General features: G+C 52.5%; 1 protein-coding gene across 3 annotated transcripts in view; it reads right to left on the bottom strand.

Moving 5' to 3' along the window:
- Positions 1–5,642: 5,642 nt before the first annotated feature.
- Positions 5,643–26,428, bottom strand: part of ERCC6 (ERCC excision repair 6, chromatin remodeling factor) — a 65,927-nt gene continuing 45,141 nt past the window's right edge. For all 3 annotated transcript variants that reach the window (XM_004583321.2, XM_058671906.1, XM_058671907.1), the window contains 13 exons: positions 23,988–24,158; positions 23,029–23,205; positions 17,229–17,345; positions 15,974–16,069; positions 12,929–13,144; positions 12,474–12,584; positions 12,092–12,211; positions 11,671–11,765; positions 10,267–10,412; positions 9,481–10,185; positions 7,603–7,807; positions 7,067–7,130; positions 5,643–6,235 (listed from right to left, as the gene is read on the bottom strand). In XM_004583321.2, coding sequence (XP_004583378.2) covers positions 5,813–6,235; positions 7,067–7,130; positions 7,603–7,807; positions 9,481–10,185; positions 10,267–10,412; positions 11,671–11,765; positions 12,092–12,211; positions 12,474–12,584; positions 12,929–13,144; positions 15,974–16,069; positions 17,229–17,345; positions 23,029–23,205; positions 23,988–24,158 — 2,646 coding nt within the window. In that variant the 3' untranslated portion in view covers positions 5,643–5,812. The remainder of the gene's footprint in view (positions 6,236–7,066; positions 7,131–7,602; positions 7,808–9,480; positions 10,186–10,266; positions 10,413–11,670; positions 11,766–12,091; positions 12,212–12,473; positions 12,585–12,928; positions 13,145–15,973; positions 16,070–17,228; positions 17,346–23,028; positions 23,206–23,987; positions 24,159–26,428) is intronic.

Here is a 26,428-nt window from a genome sequence, read left to right as displayed (position 1 = left end):
GATATTCTTAAGACAAGTGTCACTCATTGGCTGGATGCAGGTTGGACAAACTCCGGAGATTTTTGCAGGCGTGTGGGAGTGGCAGGTCTTGGATTGCAACTGTCACTGCTAATAGTTGACCTGGACTGGAAGTACACAGGGCCCTTTCACGCTGCCACTCCAGAAGTGTAAAGGACATTTCAGTGCCAGAAGATTTAACCATAGCACAAGAAGAGGCGCTAAAAGACAAACACGTTCATTCCCATTCATAGCTGCAGGAAATGCATTTGCTAAGATTCAGCCCTGCACTCTGGACTGGAACCAGCACCTCCTTCAGCCCAGAAGAGCCTGCTACAAACAACAGGACGTGTATTTCCTCACAGAGCTTTCAACTTCATCTTCAAGGCCAGGAGCAAGGCAGAGATGTCAACTGTTCTAAGTTATATTCATCATCATACTGAAAACATGGAAAGTGTTAAGGATGGGGCTAGAAAATCTACAGCTGTCATTACCTCCAGCCGACACAGCTGTTACACACAGAACAATTCAGACAATTCGAATTAAGGTTGCTAAGTACAAGAACAGTATGTGAAAATCAACTTATAAACTAGAAGCTGTAATTAAAAGAATGCAATTTACATAACGACAAGAACTCGATTGCAGTCAGGAATAGCTCCGAGATAACATGGTAATCTTTTTATAAAATCTAGGCCGTAAGAGAATTATGTCCATAAATATGCAATAAATAAATGGAATGGTACAACTTATTTAGGTGAAAACTCTATCAAATAATCCAGCTAACATGTATATTTATTACAACTGCGGAAATAAAATCTAAATGGGATGAGCTTATTACAAAATGTCTATGGATTCAAGATCCCAAAAATCACCAAGGGGTCTGTGGAGGATGAAGGACACGACTCTGCCATTTGGAACACACGATTATAAAGCGAGTACCTGGCCAAGTCAGGACAGCACCGAGACGCATCCCTGGGTGCCCCAACAGAGATGGCCTCACCCATCAGGGGGAAGGGATCCGTTATCTCTTTAAGGGGCTAGAAAAATGAGCTAGCACAGGGAATTGAGAGGGAAATTGATGAGAATGTATTCACAACTGTAGGCTGGGGAAGGAGGTTGTTAATTAAGAAAATGAAAACACAGAAATACTGAACGTTAAGAAGTATTTCTTGGATGGTCAATAACATACACGAAGGAGACAGACACATGGATGTTCTAATTCACTGGCTTTTTATGCAGAAAGAAGAGTCCCGATCAAAACACCTTGTAAGACTCCTAAGAACAAGCCCAGGCTGGAATGTGCAGGGCTTTTAGGGAAGCCCCTGTCCTGTCATCTGAGAAGGCAACCAACCAACTTCAGTGAAATGACGCTCGTGAAGGCAAACACTGTATGGCCCCAGCCAAGTTTCCCACCTCGGATGAATGCACCTGTGGCTGCAATTCCACTCCAAAGCACAACAGCCGTTTCTGTGGAGCTTAAAACAACTCAGGCTGTGATTTAGAGAGCACCCAGACTGCACAGGGCGACAGCACTGAAACAAGGCGAAAGAGGCGGGGGACGTGCCAAGCACAGGGCAAAGTGCAAGACATGCACACCTGTCCTCGCAACAAGCTCGCCGAGGGTGATCTGAAGCCTGGCCTCTCAAGATGCTGGGGGGAAAAACAGCCTTCTCATCAAAACTCCCTCTGCCAGAACGAGAACTAATCCACGGGCACAGCCGGCAAGCATGACATGAATAAGCAAGGCCAGGAAACACGCAAATGTTTAATGAGCAGTCGGGGAAATGCAAGGTAAAGCAAGGTAGTTTTAAAACGTTTTGGGGGCCGGCACTGGGGCCCAGCATGTTAAGCCCCCACCTGCAGTGCCAGCATGTTATCTGGGTGCTGGTTCCAGTCTGACTGCTCCCCTTCAGATCCAGCTCCCTGCTGATGCACCTGGGAAAGCAGCGAGGGGCGGCCCAAGAGACTGGGCCCCTGCACCCACGTAGGAGACCCAATGGAGTTCCAAGCTCCTGGCTTCAGCCTGGCCCAGCCCTGAATAGCAGCCATTTGGGGAGTGAAGCGGCAGATGGAAGATCTCTCTGACTCTCCCTCTTTAACTCTGAATTTCAAATAAATACATACAATAAATATTTTTAAATACATATGAATTTGATTTCCACTTGACACAAAGACTCCCATACCCCCAACGGTTCACCCCTTGGCCCCCGAGCTGGGAACTCAGTCTTGGTCTCCCACACAGATGGCAGGGACCCCAATGCTTGAGCCATCAGCACTGCAGTCAGGGGCTGCAGGGGCCCCCTAACCTGGGTGTTCCAATGCGGCACATGGGCACCCTAACAGGCAGCTTAACTTAACCTAAGGGCCAAATGTGCACCAGGACTGGTTTAAAAAGAAAATAAAAAAGAAAGAAAACCTGCCGAGAATAATGGCACCTGCTGACGCAAAGGTGTAGAGAGACGGGTCTTCCGCTGGAGGGGTGAACTGAAGCAGCAATCTCACTACATCCATTAAATTCAAATTCCACATCGTTTTCCATTAATTCCACGAAGACAGAACTGGACTCAGAGGAATGAATTAACTCAGAGGAATGCATTAACATTAGTTTGCAAAGTGATAAGGGTGGTTATAACCACACTAGTACACAGTGCACACACAGGACAACCTGGCTGCTGCCACACACTCCCAGATACAATAGCTCTGAAAGTCAGTGAATTACTCCACTCTCAAGTCACAATGAAAGGAAAGCAGAAGGAAGGCAGTGTTGGGGTGAGCAGCCCCCCTTTTCCCACCTCACCTCCAGAATGAGGTCCACACATCCCAGGCAGCAAGGGGGCATAGCCCCAATTTTTTCTTTGGGGGCCTCACCTGGCAGTTTTCCTGAGATCCCACTGCCTGCAACTAGTCACACAGGAACAGGCACTTGGCAACTAGACACCTGTACAAGGGATGTCTGGATCCGAGGTTGGAGTGCCTGGGTCTGAGGGCCCCTCTTGCTACCAATTCCAGCTCCCTGTTAACAAAAACCCTGGTAATCTGAGATGGTGGCCCCAGGCTTTGGGTCTCAGCCACCCACACAAAGCAGCCAAATGGAGCTCTAGGTCCTGGCTCTGGCCTGGCCCAGGCCCCTGCTAACGTAGGCACGTGGGCAGTGAACCAAGGCATCACAGACCTGTCTGACTTCCAAATAAATAAGTAAATAAATATATATTTTTAAGAAAACTCTTTAAAATCATATACTGTAGTCATGTGGCCACAGAGAACCATCAAGGGGGCAGACAAGCTCAGTGCTGAGCCGAGCTGTGCCCCGTGTTCAGGTGTGAGTCCCAACCTGAGGGTGAAGTGTGTGCCACCTGTGTGCATGACCGTGGGGTGCACGGCCTGCAGGATGACCCACCACTTGCAACCCTACGCTCACGCGGGAGCAGGGCTGGTGTGGGGGCGGCAAGGCAGACCACCATGCTCATGCTGTTCCAACACTGTTGCTATGTCCACGCACCAACTGAGGAACGGAAGCGGCTGGACACAACCCATGTTGACGTGACCTGCCAAACACAGCACATGTGTTTGTGCTAAGCACGCAAAGCCTTCGCAAGTTGCAAATACTAGACTTCATGTGAATGAGTAAATTACTCTGTGTATTGATTAAAAACCATCCCATTTTGGGTTCTCTGAGTTCCTGCGCTCCAAGTGCTCGGCGCCACCCACAAAGGGCGGCTTCCATGCTGAGCCCAGACCCCAGCTGGGGCCAGTCAGGGCAGAGCAGGGCAAGCACTGGTTCCGTGACCCCAGCTCTCTTTGTGTTCTAGCAGTTTCCCGACCTCACAATCACTCAGGAATGCCCAAACACAGCATCCCAGGGGCCTGAACAACAACTTGACCCTAAGAAGATGAGGGTATGACAGAGATAAACACAAGGTTCCCAGAAACAAGGCACCCCTGATTTCTGACTCCCATCTGAGCCAAGTGTTCAACTCATGACTTCCTAACCTGTTTAAAAATGCCTTTTATGGGGCTGGTGTGATGGTTCAATTGGCTAATCCTCCACCTGAAAGTGCCAGCATCCCATAGGGGCACCGGTTCATGTCCTGGCTGCTCCACTTCCCATCCAGCTTCCTGATAATGTACCCAGGAAAGCAGTGGAGGATGGTCCAAGGCCTTGAGACCCTGCACCCAGACACAAGACCCAGAAGAAGCTCCGCCCTCTGTAAATCTTTCCGATGAAAATACATTAAAAAAAAGCCTTTTATGACTTCCCTGCAAAGTGAAGGACATGGTGTCTTCTTCCCCCAAGAGACAGGAATCAACTAAAAAATGAAGCCAGAAGCAGGAAAAAAAAGAGAGAGACAGACAGAACATCCTAGTGGGACGCCTGACCCACCTAGGCCATCTCTGGCTAAGGAAGGGCGGGACCCCAGGACCAAATCCCAGAGCAGAGGAAGCAGAGTGCGCGCATCCTCCCACAAGCCCAGGCAGCCCAGGTCAGGCACATACGTGACCTGGACACAGCCGCCCGCTGCAAATGTGAGCAAGGCAAATGGAGATGTCACGGACAGGGCAAGCAAGCCCTACCATGACGGCTAAGGGCAACCGTCAGGGCTACAAGGAGAGTTGGAAAACACGACTTGAGGGCAAAATAAGAAAGTCAGCCCCAAGAAGGGAATGAATGAGAAAGACCAGGCTGAGAAAAGCATCAAGGGCGGGCCGGGCTCCCAGAACCGCCAACGCCTGAACAGCAGTCAGACACGGGGAGACTTAGCTGGGAAGCACGCGGGAAGGAGTGACAGGCGGGAGGGGGCAGCTGTGAGCCGGCAGGCACCAGCACAGGTGCTCTCAGACAAGGCGATCGGCTGACACGGCTGGGGCTCCAGGGGCCGGAGGAGGCCCGAGGTCAGCGGCAGGGCTCAAGGAGCCTGGTGTGCTGGCCACCAAGCACTGCTTCACATTTCTCACTTTTGCAAACCTGTCGGACAGGAAACCCAAGTATGCTATACACACTTTAGACACAGTGTAACAATTTCACACAAACCTGTGTTTGAGGCCAGGTGTGGTACCCTGTCACCTCACTGCTCTGAACCCTGGGCTCCCGGAGCACCGTGCATTTGTGGGTTTGGGAACAGGCTGCTCAGTCCATGTCTGGTCATGGACCAGAGCGGACGCCTGTGCATCCCAGTGTGGTATTTTACATGAACACTTCTGGTTTTGCTTGTTCTGTAACACATTTTTCCCCACCCAAAATCAATGGTCCCTGTCATGGAGCAGACTACTTCTGCTCACAGTGAAGCCTGGGCCCTCTCAGTAACGGCAGTTTGGCCCAAGTAAACACCCTTACTGCCAAACTACATTCGTGCCTCACTGATAAAAACACCTGTCAATCTAAGAGACCCTTACGAGGCAGACTGCATACATGCGACCTGAAAGGGAACAAAAGCGACTTGGCGTGGCGAGTGACATGATCGTCCAGTTCTGAGAGCTGTGCATCACGCTGCTGCTAGCCGATCCTGGCGAGCTGATTTACTGTGCAGGCCCAGCTGAGGGGAAGACATGTGTTAGCACCATGGAATGAATTCTTGAGGCTTCAGCACGCATGTCCATGACACGCACTCCCTGACAGCAGTGCCCCAGGAGCTACCACTGGGTGCAATGCTGGCAATATGCGTTCAGGCACCTTCTCGGGCTGTTGGGCAGAGCCAGCCAGGTGGGCAGGTGTCTCCTTCCTTGGAGCTGGGACTGTGAGGTAGACACATCATTCTGAGTAAACGCGACTGGCCGTACCACCGGCCCAGCAGGCTGGTGGCCTGGGCAGGGAGGCTGCTCAGCAGTACTGGGGCTTGAGCTTCCAAATGCCCTCGCCTCCCGGCGTTCGATGGAAAGTGCAGAGATTCCTCAGCAGTTCCCGGAAGACACAGGACTGCGATGCCGACAGCCTGGATTCAAACTCCCTCAGGATCTCCTGAGTGCTGGCCTGGCCGTCCACGCGGGCCTGGAAGGCCACGAAGTTCCTCACCTCCACCAGCAGCTCATCGTGCTCCGTGGCGCTGGGGGCCGGGGCGGCGGCACCCGGGACATGTCTGTCCTCGCTCTCCAGCCGCTCCGGCACAATTAGGTGGTTTCTCGCTCGCATCTTGGCCAACAGTGAAGATGAGGAAGGCGCAACGGAGGAAGACTCGACTTCCTCTCCATGTCCGCTGAAGTGTCCAGAGCCTCGGTCCTTCCCCTCCGGCACTGTGACACCATCCTGGGGAAAGAAGGCCGCTGCGTGGGCACATGCTCTCTAGTCCCCGCCCCACGAACCTGAAGGGCCACTCAGAGACTGCGTGCCGGGTGGTCGGGCCAATGGGGAAGGTGAGAAGACAGTCAAACCCCCAGCTGAGGGCCATTTCTGCACAAGTGAGTAAGAGCAAAGGGAAGCTGGCCGTCCCTCTGGCCCCACTGAGAAGCAGGGGGCCTCCCTGCAGGGCTCCAGGGAAGCCCTGGGCTGCCAGCACCTGACCCTGCTCCCACACAGAGGCCCGTGGCCCCTGCTGGGTGAGCAGCAGCAGCAGAGCCCTCCTCCTCCGTCTCCTCTCTCCCCTCTTCCTTCCACCTCAGGCAAGCTTCTTCAGCTCACCACGATCCCCTACGGACGGCAGTCAGAGGCGCTCATCCTGCCTGACGTGTTGACACTGCTCTCAAATGAGAGGCTGCGGTGGGGACCCTGGTGTATTGCAGTTAAGTCATATCCAGACAGACCAAAGAGGGCTGACCGGTGCACACGGCAGGGAGAGGGGGCTCGTGGCCCTGGCAGCCATGAGTCACAGCCAACGTTCATGTTGGGCTCTGCGGTGTTCCTCCAGGAAGCTGGCCCCCGACTAGGCCTAGCCAGCTGTACGGCGTCGGACACCCAGCCCTGTACTTATGAACCGAGGGTGGCAGGTACCTGCTGGGGATCCTGGGGTGAGACCCCATCTTTCTGAAAGTGGGTCGTGCCTGCATGATTGTTCTCTTCACAACCAAACACAGGTGCCACTTCCCCACCACTCGGTCAAACTACTCTCATGCGTGAGCAGCACACTGGCTCCCCTGTTACCTGGCATTTCTCCACGGCACGCTGCACAGGTAGGTGAGAATTCCTCTTCTGTCCAAACCTGCTCCTGCAGAAGGAGACAAAGCACACGTGTCCTTCGTCATTAACAGGGCTTTCTGAGACCATGAGGGCAAGACGCCCACTTCGCGCCCAGCCCCATCCCACCCAGGGACAGGTGCCTCTCTGCAGCTTCCGCCCTACCCCGTGCACACATGCCTCTTGCAGCCCACATCAGACGCACATCTTCATGCAGACCCGCTGGGAACCACCCTCTAACTGCAGAGGGCCTATAAGTTAGCACAGGGTCACCCATAGCCATCTTACTCTGACTAAGCCATTTTTACACATCTCTGCTTTTTGCACTGTCATTTCTCATTCAAAATCTGTCACTTCCTCCCCAGAAAGCCAGCCTTGGAAAGCTAGGGAAGCGAGCGGGGAAGAAGGTACAGCTACAAAGCCCTGACGAGTTCGAAACCCTAGCCCGACCTCTACCTTGGCCTTCTGGCCAGCTGGTGAGCAGGGCAGCATTGGTCTCTTACCTTACTCCTGCCGGTGCCCCTGACGCTCCCCTGTGGCCGGTCCAGGTGGGAACTCCTGACCCAGCACCCAGACACCGCTGCCGGGAGAGCCTCAGGGCTTTGAGGGCGTCCTGGGCCACCCGGTTGGCTTCGGCCTCCACCAGCACGTAGTCGGGGCTGGCCCCGTCCATGATGGCATCATGCCTCATGACACTGTGTACACCCCCTAGCAAAGATGGAAACAAAGGGGGACATCTCAGTGCATGTGCAGAACATGTTCCCTTCTCAGCAGACAGGAACACACCGTGGCAGTGGCTGGGAGGACCAGGAGGCTCGTGGACGTGACCCAAAGGTGGGCACAGTCGAGTCAGCCTTCCCGGGCCATACCCCCAACCAACACGCCAACCCAACCTTTACTCTTCCAGCCTCCATATGACCAAGCGGGGACACAAAAGCCCACAGGAAACTCTCTAAAGACAGCCAAACTAGAATTTCTAGAAGGTAATCATCAAAAGAACAATAAAAATCACTTCATGCAATGAGCAGCACAAGGTTCCCAGCCTTGCATATGTGTATCAATACAAATGAATGAATGAAAATACATGGATTAAATTTCTAAGCAAAAAAAAAAAAAAAAAAAAAAGCACTTACCTACCCAAAGAAAACAGCTGAGAAAAAACCCTACCAAAACAACATAGGCGAAGTGTAAGGCAGAACGTGACAAAGTATAAAAGCTGGAGAGCAGGCCGTGAGTCACTCAGTGAGCCAAGAGCCTAGTGCACTGAAAGAAATCATAAAAAGATAGCCTGCCAGGATTAGCCTAGTGGAGGAAAAAAAAACTACAAATGACCTTGAAACAAAACCCTGCTGCCAGGGTGAGTGTGGTCACCTTTGTTCCCGAAAGATCTGCACACGCAAGAACCCAGGCTGTCCATCTGCTTCTCGTGGCCGGCCTCGGCCCTGCCCCTCAGGTGCCCGGCTGGACCACCTGGATCACAGCGTGTCTTACTTTTCTGTACGCTTCCTGTGTTTGGGGTTATTACAGTTCTCGGATATGTAGGCTGTGACACCAAAGGGAGCTGCGAGTCGGGGCCTCAGCGGCCTCTGTGTTGGGAAAGCTGAGCCAAGCACCCAGGGAGACAAGGCTGGCTGGAGCCGACACGAGAGGGTGCAAATGAGAGCCCAGTGCAGACCTCCCGGGGTCCCCTGCGGAACGCAGCTGGATGCCACAGCAGCCGGCACCAGAGTCAGGAGTCATCACAGCCCCAGACTTTGCACTCTAGACGAAACCTGTAAGCCTACGTGTGACCTTAAAGCAAATGCCAGCACGTGCAAGACCTAGCAGCATTCTCTGTGTGATCCCAGCTCACTTCCTGAAGCCTGAACTCTTCCCATGGGACAAATCGACAGCCCTATCTGACCAGGCTAACTGGAAGCTTTGGCAGGAATGGGACACAGCAGTCAGGTCACTAGGGACACCGCATCCCTTCCTGGAATGATCAGGTTCGAGGCTTGTCTCTCCCTGACTCCATCCAGCTGCAGCCCTGCCACCCGTGTGAGCTCCTGGCTCCCAGGAGTGAACCGGCACATGGCAGGTCCCTCTGTCTGTCCACCTCTGGCTCACCTGCTCACTGGGGCAGTGCTCGAGTTGTGCAGGTATTCTGCGCTCCAGGACCCTGAGCTATACTTGCCTGGACTTCCCCTCTCACAGCAGCTGTCAGCTATACTACCTCTCCCCAAGGCCAAGCACTCTGAATAAGAACTCCCCCTACCTAAAGCAGTTCACAACCGCCTACTAGTGGGCTCGGTCAAGTACTACAGACTGCCAAGCTTTTGGGAGCCTCAGAGAAGCGGGGTACGGACATTGTTAATGGCAGCGCAGGCAGGCCAGCAGGCTACCTGACTTCCTGAAGAGCTTCTCCAGCACGTAGTCGTCAGTGCTGCGGTGCGCAGCCTCATCCGTGTCGCCACCGTCCTGCTGGTGGTAGCGCCTCTGCTTCACCAGGTGGGAGATCCGAGTGCCCTCGAACTTGGCGTCCCGGTGGGGCCTGTGGCTCTTCGCCTTCGGCTTTGGCGTCTCATGTTGCTCGGGGGTCTCCTCTGCTGCCCCAGTCTGATGCTTGGTTTTTGACTTGTGCTTAGAGAAAACAGTTTCTGGTCTTTCGTTCTCCCACAGCAGCTCAGCCTGAGAGCCTTTGGTTTTGGAGGACAGGTCCGACTTGGTGTCTCCACTCCCCTCGGCGCACAGCCCGGAGGAGGTCTGGCTGCTTCCCAGAGCATTCTGATGTTTCCCACTGCCGCTGGCCACCTCAGAGTCCTCTGGTCCAGACGCCACAAGCCCCTCTTCTGCCATCCTGTCACCACAGGGAGTTACGCTGGCACTGGTGTGCGGGTCACCTTTCGCTGACCCGCCCTCATCGGAAGCCACGGTGTGCACTTCTGCCCCAGTCCCTGCAGGCTTCTCTGCGGGCAACGCAGCACCCTCTGGCAATGGACTGGGCTGCAGGAACGTTCTGCATTTGGGGGCGTCCTGGTCTGTCCCCAAGGCTGGCCGACTCTTGCGTTTTAAGGGGCGCCTGGGGGTCTGCACGTCTGAACCGGTTCCTGCCGAGGGGGAAGTACAGAGTGTCATGAGCAGGAACACCATCCCGGGGGGCCGGGGCTTCCCACGAGCCGACGCAGTACCTGCAAAGATGGCGCTCGTCTCGGTGCTCTGGGCCGCGTCGGGACTGCTCAGGGTGAACAGCTCATACAGGTCGTTGGACTTGAAGAACCGCCTTTGCTTCGGGTCCTTCAGCACTCTGTTCGTCAGAAACTGCTTGAAGATTTGCCTGAGATGACAGAAACAAAGCTGGCCTCCCTCAAATTCTGATTAGCTCTCCCTCAAAACCAGTCCTCAAGCCACAGCCAAGACGGATAACTACAGCTGCACAGGTGACGGCCCCAACATTTAGCCTTGGAAGATTACAACCGAGGCAGCCCCGAAGACTTCAGCGGGACCCCACAGGGCACAGAACCCAAACCAGAAACAGCTGCTCACTGCTTGCACCGAGTGAGCTCTGCCATCCTCCAAGACATCTTCTCAGATGCAGCCCCATGACCCAGGGGCCCACAGAGCTGCATGGAGCCAGCAACCCCCTCTCCCCACTCGGGGCCCACCTGCAGGCTCTGCCTTCCCTCTGACCCGCCTGCCTGGCGACCCCTGCAGGGCCCAACCATCATCCCCTGGACCAGTGCCTCCACTGAGCAGCACTGGGCCCTCCTAGTCGTGCATGTTCAGGCCAAGCATGCCTCTGAGAGAGCACACTCCTCTCACAGGATACTCGCCATCTGCAGCCCATTTGGCACAGACCCTTAAGAACCCAGAGACCACGGTCAGTATGGTGGCTCAACAGGCTAATCCCCCAGCAGTAAGTGCTGGCATTCCTTATAGACACCAATTCATGTCCCAGCTGTTCCACTTCCCATCCAGCCCCTTGCTTATGGCCTGGGAAAGCAGTGAAGGTTGACCCAGAGTCCTTGTGCCCCTGCATCTGTGTGGGAGACTCAGAAGAGCTCCTGGCTCCTGGCTTTAGCAGCAGGACCAGGGAGGTCCCAACCCCAGAGGAGCTGGGCACAGCCCAAGACCAAGTCTTTGCAGGGGGAGAGGAGAGGCTGCAATGCCTGGACTCGGCAGTCCCCGTGCCCCAGAGCCCAGGATGTCCCACAGAATGACAGGCAAAGGTGCCTCTCTGCCCGCAGCCAAGGGCCACCAGACGACCACACCCATGTGCCATATGCAAACGCCAGGTGCAGCCCCTGGTTGTCACATCTTACAACTAGAGCAGGCGGGAACGTTTCCTTCAGACGGGAACTAGCATAAAGATCACACGTAGGCAGTTCTCAAAGTACAAAACGGTGCAGAAAACATCAGGCTTGAAGCGATGTTTGAAAATCAACAAGAACCCATCTACACTTGCTTTAGTGGAGAACAAAATACACAAGAACAACAAAAACTTGTATCTCCCAAGTGACAGCAACCACTATGAGAGATGCGGACTGTTTAGATCGCGCTTAGACAAGCCCTTCTTGCCCCGCGGGCACACTGACCGGTGGTAGATCTTCTCTTCAATGGTGCCAGCAGTCAGCAGCCGGTACACGGTCACCTGCTTCTTCTGGCCTATTCTCCAGGCACGCTCCCGGGCCTACAGCGGAGACAGCACAGTGAGGGAGAACTCTGCTGTGAAGCCAAAATTGAGAATGATAATGACACCTACTCATATGATGACCAGGACTATCAAGGCCAACATACAGTCAGGTGGCAAAGATGAAATGAGACACCTAGAGGTCTTCAAGCCCAAACCGAACCCAGCATACCAAGGGCTCACTCACCAAGGGCTCTAGTCTGCTGCCGGCAAGGGCACACAGCAACCACACTACAGGCCCACCTGCCCGTCTGGGGCTGACCATCACTCAAGCCTGCCACAGACCCACACTCCAAATGTGCTCTTCAGTGCCACAGAAACCAGACCTGCGTGTCGGTGCTCGGGTTCCAGTCTGGGTCGTAGATGATGACTCTGTTGGCTCCAGTCAGGTTGACTCCCAGCCCGCCCACGCGCGTCGTCAAAAGAAACACAAATATGGATGCATCCTAGAGGCAAAACACACAACACAACTCTGCACCTCTGTCCCACACTGGCCCCCACACTGCCAAGGGGTGATATGGCCGTCAGAGCTGGTAGGAACCTATTAGCAGTATTTGAAATAGAGAGGTATCAAACCTTTGCTTAACAAATTCCCATACCCACACACACGCACTCCCTGATCTCAACGTGCACATCAGCCAAGCCAAGCAGCCCGTTTCCCCGCAGCCAGCCCCACCACAGGACTCTGCTGCTCCGTGTGCACATTACCTCATTGAACTGGGTAATCAAGGGCTGTCTCGACGCCACAGTCGTGGTACCATCCATCTTGAGATAGGAATACTTCCGGGCTCTGAGGAATGCCTCGAGGATGTGCAACATCTACATGGGGACAGGCAGGGGTTGGCCCATGAGCGTACTACTCATGAGGGCCTCCCAGCCCAGGGCAAGCTTCCCCAGCAGGCTGCATGGAACCCTAACTCCCAGAGGACCATCAGTGGTATTTCTTTATGGCTAAGTCTTATAGCTGTTAGAAACGGCCTGAGCTCAGGCCCAAACTCGTCTATCTGCACACCAGATTCCAAGGGTAAGCAGGCCAAACACCTGCAGACACCATTGCTTAGGGAGAAGCAAAACTCATGCGAAGATGGCAGGCTGCCACCCTGTGCCCCAGCTCTGGAGCAAACAAGCCCGACTCTGACCCAAGGGCCAGCCCACTTGCTCACCTGTCTTGACTGGGAGAATAGCAACACTCGCTGGCCCTGCTTGTGCCAGATTTTCAACAACGACTCAACAACAATCATCTTCCCAGAGCGTTTCCAGTACCCGAACTGCTCTTCCTCAAGTCCGTCATACGGGAGACTGCTGCAGTTCTTGGGGCCCCCCGAGAAGAGATCAGGGTGGTTGCAGATTTTGCGGAGGGCGATGAGTCCAGAGAAGATCTAGGGTGCACAAGGCCTGCGCTCAGATTCCGGGAGGCAGGTAAGGCACCTGCTCGGTGTGCGACAGAGGAGTTCCCTATCAGCTGCTTAGGTTTCCTTTAAAGTTGGAGCTACAAGAAATTAGCTTGGACACATCTTCTTTCCCTGCTACAACAAAAAGATCTGGGTGGACTGAGCTTTGTCGACAGGCTCGCGGTCAATTGTTAACTCATGTTTAAATCAGAAATGCCAAAGCAAATTAAGTTTGGGGAAACTGTTGCCAGTTGCACTTCAAGGTCACATTCCTGCATGTCTCCCCAGGAGATCTGCAGTTCCCTGCACAAGCCAGAGGGAGAGGCTCCACTGTGCAGGACTTACTGTCACTTCAGAAAACACCTCTGCATGAGAAATGCACAGATGGGAGGGTACAGGACAGTGCAAGCAGTAGCAGGTGTGGGAGACCTGGGAGGCCCCACCACCACCACCCTGCACCAGCCAGGCTCGGCCTGGCAGGCCTGGCAGGCCTGGCAGGACGGCGTTAAACAAACTGTAGGAATGGGGCTCTTCCTCAGCCTGCAGGGTGCACCTGAAATCCAGCCCAATGGTATAAAAACACATCAAAAAGCGGAAATCACAGACAAAGATAACAATTAAAGGGCACAGTAGTTTATTTAAAAAAAAAAAAAAAGGGCAGCCAGGCAAATAATAGATCTAAACCAATCAGTAATGCCATCAAAAGTCCCCAAAGAGGGCCCAGTGCGATGGCTCAGTGGTTAAATCCTCACCTTGTATGCACAAACATGCCATATGGGCGCCAATTCGTGTCCTAGCTGCTCTACTTCCCATCCAGCTCCCTGTGGCCTGGGAAAGCATTTGAGGACAGCCCAAAGCCTTGGGACCCTGCACCCATGTGGCAGACCCAGAAAAAGTTCCTGGCTCCTGGTTTTGGATAGGCTCAGTTCCAGCCTCTGCAACCACTTGGGGAGTGAACCAGCAGACAGAAGATCTTCCTCTCTGTCTCACCTTCACTCTGTAAATCTGCCCTTCCAATTAAAAAAAAAAAAAAGTCCCCAGAGAGTCCTCTCTCTCTCTGTCTTACACTCCCCCACCTGGAGCTGTGCTGCCCAGATAGTGGTTCCCGGCCACCTGCAGCTCTGAGCACAAAAGTGTGCTGGGGCCAAACGGACAGGAGCTGCAGCTAGAAAACACACTCCCAACCTCCACAACTTAGGACAAACACAAGGAAAGTATCTCACTAGTCACTTTGCAATTCTGAATACATAGTAAAATATCTTAGTTAGGCTACATAAAACATATGCTCAATAATCATCCTGCTGTTTCTTCTCCCTTTGTCGCCGCTGCTAGACAAGCAAAACCACCAGTCCGGTCTGTCTTCCAGTCAGCCACCCTGGGGGCCAGAGGGAGTGAAAGGACATGAGGAGTGAAGAAGTCTAGCACTCCCTGGGACCACGAATAAGCTGGAAGCTGAGGCAGCTCACGCACCCCAATGGGGTGAGTACAGGCAGCCAGGTCACCTGCATCCATCCCTCATCTTCCTTTAAGTGCGGGTTCCGGCTGGTGTGCGTGTCAGAGCACAGTGCTACCCATATGTGCCTCTATACGGACAGAGTGGAGCCACACGCACAGAGGTGAGGACAAGCGGCATGTACCTGCTGCAGGAGGGTCCAACACGCAAGTGGACTCCTGAGTCCACGGGGCAGCAACAGCTGTGCCCAGAGTGAGAGCAAAGCGGGCCAGACCCCAGCACTGGACTCTGCCACTCCAATCACCAGGACACAAAGGATACTGACGTGCTTAGACTCCATGTTGAGCACAATCCCACCACGGACCTTACTAAGCAGACAGGGCTCATTTCATGCTGCATAGTGACCACAGCTAGACTGTCACTACTCCCAGAATAATGTACGGAGACGATGCTGCTTCGGGGGCCTGCTCGTTGCAGCGGTCTGGGTCTGCCCACATCCATCTCGCCTGAGACCTCCAGCTTCTGCATGTTTCACCACAGCAGATCCTACTGTCCAGAGCTGGCCTCCACCAAAGCCCAGACACAAGCGCACCGTGTCACATATCAGGCCAAAGGGAGCACGCTCAGATATAACCTGGGTCCTCTTACTCCTGTCCAGGCTTCCGATTCAGTGAAGGGTCTCACTGTGATGCCTTCATAGGGGTCACAGCGAACTCTTGGCCTGGGACACAAAGCAGTGGGACAGGTCTGCAAGGCGCCAAACACTGTCATAGTCACATGAGGTCTCCGACAGGGCTCTTCTGAGAAAATACTGTCCAGGCCTCGCCACAAGCGGGGGCACAAGGCTTGGGGGCACAGAGAGAGCACGAGCAGCCTCCTCTCCCCGTGAATAATGAGGACTGGAGGGGGGCAGCTGAGCCAGAGGCACGTCGGGTTCCCAGTCCACAGGGGTTCACAGATGCTCATGGGAACCCCAGACTCCCTTGGGAAACTGATGAGACCTAGGAACTCTCAGAATGAATAAACATGGCCTCACTGCCAGGAAAGCCCAGCCATGTACCCCACACCCACCCACGCACCAGATAAGACACTCGAGAGTAGCAGAACTCCACAGCCCTTTGGCCCTGCATCTGGGTTTCAGCTCCACAGCACATGGCTTTGCAACCTTCCCCCAATCACCCAACTCAGCACCTTAACTTCTTCAACATGTAAGCTGTGTCTCACACCTCCTATGTGGGACCACGCGTGAGTGAGCCAAGATGACATTTCCCGAAGAGCCTGGAACATTCCAGAAATGCATTTCCCTCCCACTTTACCTTCCCAGGTCCTTGGTTCATCCCTCCAGCTTCTGTTCCTGCACTAACCTGCATCTCTCCATTAAGGATGGCGTACACTTCTTTGGAATCGATAAAATTCTGGTAGACTTTATGTTGCTCATCTGTGAGACGGCAAAATAAGACCTATTGGGGGGGAGTATATTTTTAAAAGAAAAATTAGAAGAAAATAAAACATCAACTGAATTTGCTAATCCCAAGAGCACAGCATTTGTAGCTTTGGTAAGGTACTTGTCACTGGAATGATGGAAGAGCACAAGCCATGGCTGCAGAGGAGCACAGCCCAGCCTCACACTAGCCCCTCTGTCCCTTGTCCATCCACACCTCAGGGCATCCCAGTGTCCAGCAGGATGGGAAGTCTGGCTTCCTGTTCACAGCAAGTGCAGCAGCTGGATGCAGAGACCATGCCCACTCCAGCCCTGGCGTGCTCATCCAGGTCCAAACCTGAGTAGCTCCATTTGGAATTCTCCCTTTCCAAGTCACCTGGCATGGGTCCCAAGCTTATCAGATCCATCTCCAACCACAGCTCCCCTTCTCCAGCTCAGTGGGGATGACGACCCCACAGCACGCGCTGGCCAGTGTCCCTACTCCCAACCCCCTTCTTCCTCCACCGGAGCACATGGCTTTGACTGTGTCTTCCCTGGCAGTCGCTTTCTCACAGATGTCCTTGCAGGCACCCCATGGCTCTTTCTGCGTTTATCAGCAGTGCTGGGCAGAATGGATAGGCTCTTACCAGATTAAGATGCAACCGCAGGACAGAAAGGAAAAGGATGACCCTCTCAACACCTCAGCCTCAGGCCTGGGCCCTTGGCTCTGGATCCCCATCCCCGGGTCAGCAGGCCCTCCTGACCTGCCCTCCAGCCAGCAACTCCCCAACCTCCTCACCACTCCCCTCCCCGCCCAGGCTTCCAACCTCAGCCATGCTGGCTTCCCTGCTGGTTTCTGGTGGACCGAAGCACTGTTGTCGGTCCTCTGGCACACATTTCCTCCTGGCCATACTGTTCACTCTGCACCTTCTGGACCATTCTGAGAGGCCCACTTCCTGGAGTCCCTGCCCTTGGTAATCCCCAACCTTCTGACCTGTTCCCAGGGTTCCCAGCACCTAGTAGCACCTGACATCTGCTGAACTCATCTCATCTGGGATGATTCTCCCTTCAAGGAACGCTGAGTGCTGGGAGCACAAACATGCTAGGTCCCAAACCCAGAACCATAGTACAGCAGGCTCCGAGTGCAATGTGCACAGGCAGACGGGGCTGAGGGAGACGTGGCACTGGGCCTTACACACCTGTTCGTTTTTGTCTGGCAAAGAAAGGCTCATCTTGACATCTGATTTCATCCTCCGCAGCAGGTACGGGTTGATGGTGTCTCGTAAGACACAGGCGCACTTGTAAGCAGTTTTCACCTTTAATCAGAGAAGGGAGCGAGCGGATCACTCCAATGATTCCAAATGACCAGCGTGCTATAAAACTGGTTGGAAAATGGTTTGGGAAAACAACAATATGGTCCTATGCACTTCAGGAGGGGTGGCCCTCATCACAATACCATCAGTTAAAACAACCCATCTCACTAACAACCAAAGGAACAGGCGGGAACTCTGTGCCTCCTCCTTCTCTGCTGTGATTACGATCACACAGGTAAACCCTAACACACACACTTGTTCGACTCTTCATCACCTTCTAGGAGGCAAACTGCTTTCCCACGGGTCTCTGTTGATAATTCTGTATCCTCCAAGGCTACGAAAGCTACTTGGCAAGACTGAGATCAAAGCGAAAGGGAAGGCGTACTGGACTGCTGCCCTGAGAGCCCAGCAGATGGCCAGCAGGGCGAGGCCGTGGAGACAGCAGCGTGCCTGCGGCAGCCCTGGGGCCCCAGAAACAACCCAGAGACTTAATCACTTAACTAGTTGTCATTTCATAGAAAAAGAAAATTTCAACTGTAATTTAAATATAAGAAAGTTAACTTCAAAACAAATACTAAGAGATTTACCATAAGACACACAGAAAAATTCAACTTAAAAAAAATTACACAGCAAAAACAAAAACTAAGATGAAATGTACATATACGTCATTTTATGAGCAAGATACATATGGACTTCCAGACATAAAGTTTTGCCCAGATGCTGATGCCGTTTGACAGCAAGAAGCGGACACCTCCCTCTCCTCCCCTGTGCACAGAGGAGAAAACAAAACAAAAAAACTGAAACATCTGTCCCACCCACTTTCCTCCATACCTGAACCTCCTCACCCTAGGTAGGGGTCCACCTGGGCATGCATCCCTCTCAACTACATAAATAATATCACATAGAAAATTAAAAATTTCAGGCCCGGCGGCGTGGCCTAGCGGCTAAAGTCCTCGCCTTGAACGCCCTGGGATCCCATATGGGCGCCGGTTCTTATCCCGGCAGCTCCACTTCCCATCCAGCTCCCTGCTTGTGGCCTGGGAAAGCAGTCGAGGACGGCCCAAAGCTTTGGGACCCTGCACCCGCGTGGGAGACCTGGAAGAGGTTCCTGGTTTCCAGCTTCGGATCAGCGTACACCGGCCGTTGTGGTCACTTGGGGAGTGAATAATCGGACGGAAGATCTTCCTCTCTGTCTCTCCTCCTCTCTGTGTATCTGACTTTGTAATAAAAATAAATAAATCTTTGAAAAGAAAAGAAAAAATAGAAAATTAAAAATTTCTGCACCAAAACTTACCTGTTTTAAAAACAGGAAAAAAAAATCAGCAAGAGATCTCTCCCAATCCCTGGTTCCTTCCCCCAAAGGACAAGGCTGGGGCTGGAGGGCTGGAGCCCAGAGCTAGGAACACAGGCCAGGTGCTCCGGCGCCACGCGGCTCAGCCGGCTCACCCGACTTCTTCCACCTGCAGAGCAGTGCTCTCAGGCGGGCTGCAAAGCACTGGGTCTGTAACTTCACTGTGAAGTGAGGCTGACCAGATGCTTCCTGTCTATGCTGCACAGTCACCCGAGACAGGCCCTGCTCTGCATGGTGATGTTCTCCCCTTCCCCTCCGTGGCTTTGTGGGTCCCTGGCTCCGTCACCTCTTCTCCTAGAAGCAGACAGTGGGTGCCTCCCTTGTCGCCCTGCACTGGGACCCTATTTATTTATCACATTGCCTCTACCCTCCTTCTGATGGAATTGGAAACTTCTGGCTCCAGCTCCTCCTGCCAGGCTAAATCCGTGAGCACCTGCAGACAAGCCATCTTCCCAGCATCCAACAGTACATGGCAGAGCAAATATAACCACCTCTCCCCAGAACCTCACCATCCTTACAGACGAAAATAAGGATGGCGGCCTACCCTCCCCACTCCCGCCCCATCCTCAATATTCCACAGCCAATTGCAGTGCAGACGTCAAATGAGAAACTCCAGAAACAACTCGTAAGTCTTCAACTGCATGCCATGCTGAGGAGTGTGACTAAATCGTGTGAGGTCCCACCAGGGCTCCTGGCCCAGGGCGCCCAAGTTCCTCATCACTGTCTCCATTGCTAGGTGGCCAAGGATGACATTACAGAGTTGGCACACAGGACACTGTGCTCCATGGTTTCCGGCATGCACCGGGGGTCCTGGAACACAGCCTCTGCTGCTCGGGGAGGACCCGCTCCCTCGCTGGGTGGGGTCCTGGAAGGGCGTAGCCCTAGCCTGTCTGTGTTAGAAGCTGTGAGATGAGGGCTGTGTAGCCGGGCTCCCTGTGAGGATTTGTACTTCCAGCTCATCAGAAAGGCCCTTGCAGAGGTTCACTGAGGTGCCCCATGCTGCTGGACATGAGGAAGCTGCTGTGGCCATGGGGGCCTTGGTGCAGTTACAGGTTTCCCAGCATGTCTTCACAAGGGACTTCCTGATTCCAGAGATGTGTTCATGGTGCAGTTTAGCAATCTGGTGCTATTGGTCTAACAAGTAAAACCTCTGCCTGCAATGCCTGCACCCCATCTAGATGCCAGTCTGAGTCTCAGCTGCTCCACTTCTGATCCAACTCCCTGCTAATGTGCCTGGGAAAGCAGCAGAGGATGGCCCCAATCCTTTGGCCCCTGTACCCATGTGGGAGATCTAAAATAAGCTCCTGGCTTCAGGTCAGCCCAGCTCCAGCCACTGCGGTCATTTGGGGCAATGATGTGAGATGACAAAGACGTCTCTCTCTCTCTCCTAACACTTCCTTTCAAATAAATACATTTTTAAAGTTAATTTTAAAAAACCTGTCCCAAAAACTTTCCCAAGCCATCAGACCCAACATCACTGACAATGGGGCAAGCAGGCCTATGACAGCCTCACAGGAAAAGTTGGGGTCACGAAAGGCCAAAGAAGGATCAGAGGCAGGACTCCGGGGGCCCAGAAGCTTCCATAACTACTGGCAGGGCATCCGTGACTAGAGATTCGGTAACAGAATCCCACCAACGTTCCATGTCCCCCTGACTCTGAGGTTTACAGTGCTCACTTTTCAGGACGTGTTCAGAAGACAAGAGGAATCCATGTGCATCGAACCTGTGTCATCAGAGAAGGAGGAGGAGGTGGCAAGGGCAGAAACAATACTGGCAAAATGCTCCGAGTTGGTGGATCTGTGGGCAGCACCAGGGAGCTTTCAGCTAGTCTGTGCAACTTTCAGTTTGGTTTGCAATCATCTCCAGCTGGAAAGCTTTGTATTTGGCGGGGGGGGGGGGGGGGGGGGCAAAAAAAAAAAAAAAGAAAAGAAAAAAGTGTAACTAAAGGACCGAAGGGACTTACAGGAATAGAGCCTGACAAAAGTTAATTAAAGTCACTCTGGGCAGCCTCCGCAGAGGCCTCTGTGGTCACCACAGCTTCCTCGTGTCCACAGCACTGGGGACACCTCCACAAACCTCTGCAAGGGCCTGTCCGGTGAGCAGGAAGCATGCATCCCCACAGTGAGCCTGGATGCACAGGGAAGATGATAATTCTGTGCAAGCTGAGGCCAAGTGAAACTGCGACACCATCTCCACTATAGACTTCAACGTGGACACCGGCATGTAAACACAGGCCTCACCAAGTGGGATGCGGGTAATACCACGGCTTCCAGAACACTCAAGGCTCAGTGTCTGTGGTGGAAAACTATGATGTAAACGCTGAAGCTGGAGCTGTTAGATTTACCTTGATGGAAAACTCAGGAACTGTTTTATGTGGCATCTGAAACCTCTTAACATTTTCAATATAATAAGCAAGTGTTCTGGCTGTTTTTAGTTTTCAATTCGACAAGCACTGAATTATAGCTATTAGAATAAAATTTCTGAACTAGAAAGAATAGTGACAATGAAAATATACATTTATTCTGGAGCCAGCACTGTGGTGCAGCACGCTAGGCTGCTGCTTGCAACGTCAGCACTGTGAGGAGTGGCTCAAGCCCTGGCCCTGAAGACCGACAGGACCCCTGCCAGGACCCAGCATGGCTTTAAATATTTGCTTCCCTTAGGCTTCAGTTTCATTTCTGTAAGTCTTGTGCTCTTTAGTTCTGCACCCAATTTTGTTTCCGCCAATCTGCATAACCCTAGTGTCCACCAATCCAATCTGCTGTAGCCTTGTGGCACTGAACCTGACGGCCCTGTCCACCAATCCCTTGAGGCCCCAAATCCCTGGCCCCCACCTACCAACCAAGTCTACCAATCCACTGCAGGCCCATACTACCAATATCTACCCCTATGCTATAAAAACGCTCCCTTCATTCTTCTCTCTGCTTCTGCCTCTCTGTGCAGCCATTTCCCTCCACACAAATAAAGACCTGCTGTATGACCCACTATGTTTGGCGCTTAAGTTTGTGGTGATGTTTCCTAATAAGCATCCTATGAGGCACTGTTCCAATTCTAACCCAGCTCGTTGCCACTGTTCCTGCAAAGGCCATAGAGGACAGGGGCCCCTGCCACCCACGTGGGAGATCCTGATGGAGTTCCTGGCCTCTGGCTTCGGCCTGGCCTAGTCCCAGCCATGTGAACATCTAGGGAGTGAACCAGAGGACAGAAGCGTGTCTTTTCTCTCTCTGTACTCTGCCTTTCAAGGAAACCAATCTCCTTATAAATAAAATTTGAAAATCATTCAGTCAAGACTAAAAGGTATTAAACATTTTTTGGTTTTTGAGCAATTTTCTGAGGCTGAAGGTTTAGGATGCTTTTCCTATTTAAATACAAGTTACTGCAAAACACGTAGAGCATGGGGTGGCATCTCTTCGGGTGGGAGGCTTTATTCCTAGCTGGGCCATGGCCCACATGAGGGGGGTGCGAACACAGAAACCTTGCCTCCCCCAAGGCTGGCGGCTGCCCCAAAAGGCCTCACACCGCCAACACCCGAGCTGCCCTCTGAAGGTCCTGACTGTGACAAACCCATCCACCCTGCTGCCTGGAGCTAGGCCTCAGAGGTCGGCTGCACTGAGCTCCCCCACCCCATACACTCCCTTCACTGCACCTGGGACCTGTACACCCTGTTGATTCTCCCTGAAATGCACCTGGTCCCCACCCTGTCCTCAAGCCCAGGCCAAGGCCCTCAGGGCTCCATTCCCCCGCCGTGCCCACCTCCCCTGGAAGCGCCCTGCAACCCAGAGTCCCAACATTCTTCCCAGAACCCCTTGCAGCCCCTGCCCTCCTAGGGCACCACTGTCTCACTGTCCATGTCCCCAGCTGTCACACGGGCATCTTTGGCTCAGCACCACCCACACCCATGGAACACGGCTGCACCCACATCACTGATCTCACTCGGTGGCCTTTTTCCCAGAATCAGGCTGAGGGCCACACCTGGGCCCCACCTCATGCCCATTCCCTAAGCGTCTCCCTTACCCTGCCGAGGCACAGTACTAGCAGCCCAGGGTGCAGTATGGTACACGCTGTCCAGGACTGATGCCCTCTTCTGGTCACGTGACCCCTCTAACTTCTTATCAGACAGAAACAACCACGGAACAAGCAAGGCCAAAGCTGCCCTCTTTACCTCACGCAAGGCGAGGCTTCACTCTGGGGCTTTCCTTTGAGTAAAATGCACGGCTTAAAACCTTCCGTGGGAATATCTGAACCATCAAGCCAGAGGGATCCATATGGCTGGCCCTCTGAAAGAGCCAACCAGCATCTTCTCCATCTGGAATACCCCCAGGCCCTCCACGTTACCTGCACTGGGGAGGCATTGGAGTAGCCCCCCATGGTGATGGGCACTGAGAACTGCTCCATGAACACAGGCAGGGTGCCCAGCTTCCCGGGGAAGATGAAGTCGAAGAGGGACCACAGCTCCCGGAGGTTGTTCTGCATTGGCGAGCCGGACAGGATGATGCGGTGTGGGGTGCGGAACTGTTGGGTGAGATGAAAGCCTCCTTATTGAAACCACCCTTCCACCCCACACCTCCCACAGCATCACCAGACAATGCCCATGCTGGCCCGCTCGGAGCAGCAGACATCATGGGCAATGACAGGCTTCTCCCTGTGCACAGGTGACTCCAGGGGTCAGGGAGTCTGCTCACTGTGTAGGCTGGCACTAGGGATTAGAGATGCACTGGCACCATTCTAACAACTGGTCCTTACCAGAAGGGATGGGAACCACCATGACTCACAGCAGGAATAAAAGAACTTGCTGGGCCCAGCAGCGTGGCCTAGAGGCTAAAGTCCTCGCCTTGAATGCCCTGGGATCCCATGTGGGCGCCGGTTCTAATCCCGGCAGCTCCACTTTCCATCCAGCTCCCTGCTTGTGGCCTGGGAAAGTAGTCGAGGATGGCACAATGCACTGGGACCCTGCACCGCATGGGAGACCCAGAAGAGGTTCCTGGTTCCCGGCTTTGGATCAGCACAGCACCGGCCGTTGCGCTCACTTGGGGAGTGAATCATCGGACAGAAGATCTTCCCCTCTGTCTCTCCTCCTCTCTGTATATCTGACTTTGTAATAGAAGTAAATAAATCTTTAAAAAAAAAAAAAAAAAAAAAAAGAACTTGCTGCATTAAGGAAAACATGTATTATAAATTCCTCACACAAAGGCCCAGGAAAACACTCAACTGAGATGTCTTACTAAAAGCTGACTGCTCATTCCCAAATAAAAATTCTAGCATCTGCCTGGAAACCTTTGTTACTGAAGTCATACCTGCTTGCAGGCAAGGGTGACAGCAGCGTTTGGATTCCGAATTTTGTGTCCTTCATCCAAGATCACATAGTGCCAGTTGTGCCTGCTAATATCATCTTGCATCAGTCGGATGTAGGAGTAAGAAGTGATCAGAATCCCATGACAGTGAGCAATATCTCGAACTAGTTTCTCCTAAAACCATGAACCAGGAAAGTTAGTTTTAAATAGAAATGAGATTAAATGAGCATGACTTAAAACAAAGCCCTTATCGTGATGCAATCAAAAATCACTTTACAAGAAGACAAACAGAAAATGTGTAAGCCTAATTATACCTGATCAACACTGGACATGCACTTAAAACTTCATTCAAGGGTAAGGTAGCAAATATGTAACAGTATGATCACTACTTAGGGTGAGGAGGCCAGGGCTTAAAAAAAGCGAGAAATCACTTCTCGGCCTTTTGGCTAAGATCAAGTGTAAAAAAGAGAAAGAGAGATTAGAGACTAGCAGAAAAAGTCAGCCCCTACAATGCTGAAATGCTAAATGGGCAACGACTTGAGTCCTGCCACTCCACTTTCACTCCAACTCCCTGCTAATGCACCCGGTAAAGCAATGAAAGATGGCCCAAATGCTTGGGTCCCTGCCACCCATGTGGGACACCTGGAGAGAATTCCTGGCTCCTGGCTTTGGCCCTGGCCAGCTTTGTCTCTTGTGGCCATTTGGGAGTTGAACCAGCAGATGGAAGATCTTTCTGTCTCTCTCTGTAACTCTGCCTCAAATAAAGCTGTTTTTTAAAGAGATAAAAAGCTGTATTACGTAAGCAATTAGTTCATTTTTGTCTTCTTTTTCTAAAAACATTGCTTACGTCCATCCTTGTTAGGCTTTAAATCACAACAACAATGGGAATAAGGAGACCAGCCAAGGTAGAAGGAAGAGGTCTGTCCTCCAAGGAAGCCAGCCAGCCCAGGCTCCTGCTCCAAGCCCACTGGCCCAGGACAGGGCAGCAGACACAGCTGAGCTCTTCAAGGAAATGTAACCAGAAAGGTGGCAGGGGGGAATCAGCAATACAAATATCAGACCAAGGAAACAGCCGGAAAGAGAGATGATTTAATTTAAGGAGGTCAACACACTAAAGAAGAGCAATGAACCCACAAAGCAAAGAACTTGATGGCACAGGAAGCTCTCTCAGAGGGAATGGAAGACTAAAAGCCTGAGGACACCTAGAAGTACAAGTCCTCCATCTCTGGTCACCAGTATAATGTGCGACTACACAAATAACTCTTTGTTTACAAACACTAGGGTCCCAATCAGCAAGCAAGTGAACTCAAGCACCTGAAAAAAGGAAATGAAAGCAGTAATAAGATAATAATAATAAGAAGAAGAAGAAGAAGAAAGTAGCACAAAGAAAAAAAACCTAATTAAAAAAAACCCAGCAAACATCACTGAAAAGACAAACCCAATAAACCAACTCATGCAGACTTAGCCCTGGTCCAGCCTCAGCTGCTGGGCCTGAGAACAGGCCATGGAGCATGGCCCCTGGTGCAGGGAAGGCCGATGGGTTAGCCTAGGGCAGAGGAGCATCACCCCTGGTGTAGGGAAGGCAGATGGGCTAGGCTAGGGCAGAGGAGCATGGCCCCTGGTACAGGAAAGGCAGACGGGCTAGCCTAGGGCAGAGGAGCATGGCCCCTGGTACAGGAAAGGCAGACGGGCTAGCCTAGGGCAGAGGAGCATGGCCCCTGGTACAGGAAAGGCAGACGGGCTAGCCTAGGGCAGAGGAGCATGGCCCCTGGTACAGGAAAGGCAGACGGGCTACCAACCCCACCCACACACCCCAGACCCAGGGGACTTTATCATTAGAAAATTACCAAAATTCACCAAAGAAATAGAAGATGAACTGAACAGACCAACACTGAAGACCCTGAAGAGAGAGGTTATGCTCTTCCCACCAAAAGTCCAAGAGACCCAGAGTAGGAAGAAAGCCTGGTACTTAAAACTGTCCCAGAATCGTTCTCAGGCTAATGCAACCCTATTTCCAAAACTGACAGCACTGCACACGACCCCCTGTGCCTGCATGCCTCCTAACTAGGGAGACATTACTTCACAGATAAAATCCACCAACTCATTAATCTAGTAATGCTTTTTACAGGAACACAATGGCTAGGTATTTCGGAAGCCCACTAACATAACCAACGTGATTGTGGTCATCTCACACAGTTCGGTCAAATCCAATGGCTTCCAAAACGGTAATTTTATTAATACCATTGCTAAGAACTGGGACTAGAACATTTTTTAATAGGGTCTAAAGAAGAGTAGAGCAAAGGCTAGGAAACTTCTGAAGGAGCAAAACAGATAGGGAACTGTCATTTCTGAGGTCACAATACACTTGCCTTGCGATCAAACACCTTGTGTCTAAGAAAGGGTCAACAGGTGACAGCTGCTTCTTTTTTTTTTTTAAAGATTTA

This window comes from Ochotona princeps, chromosome 13 (genome assembly GCF_030435755.1).
Source record: "Ochotona princeps isolate mOchPri1 chromosome 13, mOchPri1.hap1, whole genome shotgun sequence".
Classification (NCBI taxonomy): domain Eukaryota; kingdom Metazoa; phylum Chordata; class Mammalia; order Lagomorpha; family Ochotonidae; genus Ochotona; species Ochotona princeps.
Note: the sequence above shows the minus strand (reverse complement) of the source record. Positions and strands in the feature narration are given on the sequence as shown.